At 50.0% G+C, this 3,370-nt stretch overlaps 1 protein-coding gene across 1 annotated transcript; it reads right to left on the reverse strand.

Annotated features, from left to right (window-relative positions):
* Nucleotides 1-1,814: 1,814 nt before the first annotated feature.
* Nucleotides 1,815-2,875, reverse strand: LOC142851025 (interferon-induced transmembrane protein 2-like). The gene is made up of 2 exons (XM_075974916.1): nucleotides 2,710-2,875; nucleotides 1,815-2,157 (listed from the first exon to the last, which is right to left on the reverse strand). Exons 1-2 carry the CDS (start codon nucleotides 2,848-2,850, stop codon nucleotides 2,017-2,019), a joined length of 282 nt encoding a protein of 93 aa, XP_075831031.1. The 5' UTR covers nucleotides 2,851-2,875; the 3' UTR covers nucleotides 1,815-2,016.
* Between the last annotated feature and the right edge of the window lie 495 nt (nucleotides 2,876-3,370).

Below are 3,370 nucleotides of genomic sequence, written 5' to 3' on the forward strand. Positions count from 1 at the left end.
GGAGTTCTGGCTTTAGGCGCCGTCCAGGACTCTGAGCTCCCTCCTGGGGCAGAATTAGGACTCAAGGACCTTCTCTACAACGACCCACGTGTTCCATCTGCCTGGACGCAGCTCCTCCAAACAACAAATCAACTAATCATGAGTGTCCCCATCTCGGCCAGCTTAACCATCTCTTTTAACCCAAGGGATTGACTGTTGAGCTCCCAGCAACCCTTTGCGGTTTCTAGGGATGGGGGACCTCCAACCGCAGGCCTTCAGGGCCTCGGTTGTTCCCTTCGCGGGTATTCAATTCGGCTTGTCTCCTGTGCTAAGCCTGTGCCTGAGAAGGCTGGCTTTAGCCAGCCCCTCAGCTCACCTGCCCCTGGAGGCCCGGGGTCTCTAGTTAGTTCTCCCTCTTTTTCTTTTTTCATTCCTTTTCTTCCTTCTTTCCATTGTAACTGCTGCTACGGTGCGGCCTGACCTTGGCTGAATCCCTCCTGCCCGAGAATCCCGATCCTGTCGGAGGCTCGAGTGGGCACCATTTGTTATTCTTAAAAAATATCCCTGGGCCACAGGCGGTGGTGGCATGTCAGACATGTAAACACAGGAAATAGCCATAAATTGTTTATTAAGAAAGGGGGCGAGTGAAAAAGGGAGAGAGAGAGAGAGAGAGAAGAAAGGGAGGGAAAGAAGGAGAGAGAGAGAGAGAGAGAGAGAGAGAGAGAGAGAGAGAAGAGAGAGGCAAAGCCACATGTGTACACCAGGAGAGAAAAGCAGGAAGAGGGCAGTGGCAGGCGGAGGGCAGAAGTTAAAAGGAGTGGGCGTGGCTAGGGCAGGGACCGAAAGAATAACAGTGCACTTCTTTAATCCCAGCACTCAGGAGGCAGAGGCAAGCAGATCTCTGTGAGTTCGAGGCCAGTCTGGTCTACAAGAACTAGTTCCAGGATAGGCTCCAGAGCTACAGAGAAACCTTGTCTCGAAAATAAATAAATAAATAAATCTTAATACGCTTAAGAAATGTAGAATAGTACACAACTTCTTTCTTTTATCCTTAGACCCCTCAATAGTTTAGCCTTTCTCTTCTCTAAACCCTTGTAAGCAACCTTCCTTTTTTCTTTTTCTTTTTTAGTTTTGATTTTTTGAGACAGAGTTTCTTTCTGTAGCTTTGGAGCCTGTCCTGGAACTTGCTCTGTAGACAAGGCCAGCCTCGAACTCACAGAGATCCTCCTGCCTCTGTAGTAGGCAACCTTCTTACGAGATAAGGACACTACATGTACTCCCTGTTACAACTGCCTACTAATCGGTAGCTGACAAGTTTATTTACCCCTTATGGTTTTACTCAAGGAATGCATCAGGGCGCTGAGAAATCGCCTTTGTAGCCTCGTTTACTGCCTGAAGTTTGTTGTTGAATGAGTATATAAGCTGTGTGAACAGAGAGGATGGGAGCAGAGAATGAGAGCTGGAAACAAAGACAGCATGACCCTCAGATGGGACATGTACGTCTCTTTTCTTTAGATAGGTAGGACATTCTTTTAAGTCCTCAGTGCTTTAAGGCATTCTGGCTGCAACCCTGGTGCCCTGTGGAGTTCTGGGTGGTGGGGTGGATACATTACTGCCTGCCTGTGCCTGCTAAGTAAAAGAGGACCCTAGGCAGGATGCTGGTCAACTGTTGTCTCCAGCAAGAAGCCAGAAACCTTCCTGGCTGTGAAGGCCCTGCACTCTGCCCCTACAGCTCCTCTTAGACAGGAAGGAAGCCAGGAAAACCCTGAGTAAGTTCAGGACAAGACCGGTCGGGTACAGAGAGTTACAGCGCAATTGCCATCCCACACACTTTATTGACTCCAATGTGAGCAGATGTGTTAGGTTAACAATCCCGGGAGGAGTCCAGTGACAGGTCAGGGCCAGGATAAGCGGCGGCTGGGAAGGGAGGAGGACATGCAGGCATTCCCCGAGGAAACAGCGCAGGGGAGAATTTAATCCACTGACTCTGTATGAAAAGCTCATACCTCATAGAGTGTCATCCTTCGTAGAGATCGTCTACTTTCTTTGGGTGGATACAATGATAATTACGATGAACGTGATGCTGGAGACAACCACGGCACCAATGTTCAGTCGCTTGGCAGTTGTAGCGTAGGCCTGGGCCCCAATCACATCGCCCGCCATCTTCCTGTCCCTGGACTGGAGGAGACCAGATGATCAGTGTGGACTTGGAGCAAGTCATCTGAGAGCCAGGTGCTCTGCCTCAGTTCCCACACGGTACTTCCTGCCCACTGCCATCTCCTCCCTCAGCACAAGGACCCCCTCCCTCTCACACACTCAGACTGTCCCACAGAAACAAGCACTGTCTGTTGTCCCACCATGGGGTACTGTTTTCTGTAAGCCCTGCTTTCACACACACTGGTGACCCAGGCTGCAGGATGAAGGGGCATTCCAGACGCTAAGCTGTCAGGAGAAGTCCTCGAGAGTGGAGACAGTCTCACCCAGAATCCCTAGGCAGCCTTACCCTTTGCCTACCTAGGAGAGTCTCCAAGACACACAAAATTCACTTGCACTATGTGCTGTCTACACAGTCTACAGACACAAACATAGCTACATACAGGACACCAAACACAGAGTGTCACACGTGCACAAACACAAGGCTGTACATATCCCAGGTGCCCTCTGGGCAGAAAGAGCCTAACTCCCACAAGCACCTTCTTGCCCCATCACTCCCACGACAAGGACACTCACCTTCACAGAGAAGACATAGGCAAGGAAACCCAGGCAACAGCTGTTCATGAACACAGTGTTAAATGTGGACCAGGTCACATAATCTTTTGGGACATCTCTGCTGCTGATGTTGACCACGGTGGACTTGGAGCTGGAGTCCATGTCTTGTGTTAAAGGATGCTCTTGTTTGAAGGAAGTTAGAAGTTCCTGTAGATAGTGGAGTTCTGGGTGCTTATATATAACCATTTGCAAAGCGAGGTCCGGATGCTGCGGGTGGGCTCAACAGCCTCTTCAAAGTTCTGCTTTCTCAGATATTTCTGCTCCTGTTTTCTGTAAACCAATGAGTTACCTGGGAGTGGGATGTGGAAACAGATTATGGAGTGGTACGCTAGGATAGGGTTTTAGAAAGGAAAGGGTCAGGAAAACGAACCTCTTGTATTAGAACCTGAGTCAGGACTTGGCTCTCCACCTCCCTGCTTAGAATAAAAGTACTGATGCTTTCTGCAGGCCTGGGAGTCTCCTGAGCCCAGGCCAGCAGCAGCCATTATCCTAGCCAGGACACTGCAGCCCTCTACTGTGCCTTCCCCAGCGTCCCAAAGCTAGTCTCCACTGGAGGAGCCTTCTCTGCAGAAATCCATGCCCTTTTACTGGCTGACATGCTTTGGACCAGTGCTGGAGAGAG

Source organism: Microtus pennsylvanicus, chromosome 5 (genome assembly GCF_037038515.1).
Source record: "Microtus pennsylvanicus isolate mMicPen1 chromosome 5, mMicPen1.hap1, whole genome shotgun sequence".
Taxonomy (NCBI): domain Eukaryota; kingdom Metazoa; phylum Chordata; class Mammalia; order Rodentia; family Cricetidae; genus Microtus; species Microtus pennsylvanicus.

Bases quoted from the DNA above. Each gene is read 5' to 3' on its own strand.
- LOC142851025 (XM_075974916.1), bottom strand. From the start codon at position 2,850: ATGGACTCCAGCTCCAAGTCCACCGTGGTCAACATCAGCAGCAGAGAT. The intron at 2,158-2,709 runs GTGAGTGTCCTT...GGTCTCCTCCAG, and splicing joins CCTATGTCTTCTCTGTGAAG to TCCAGGGACAGGAAGATGGC.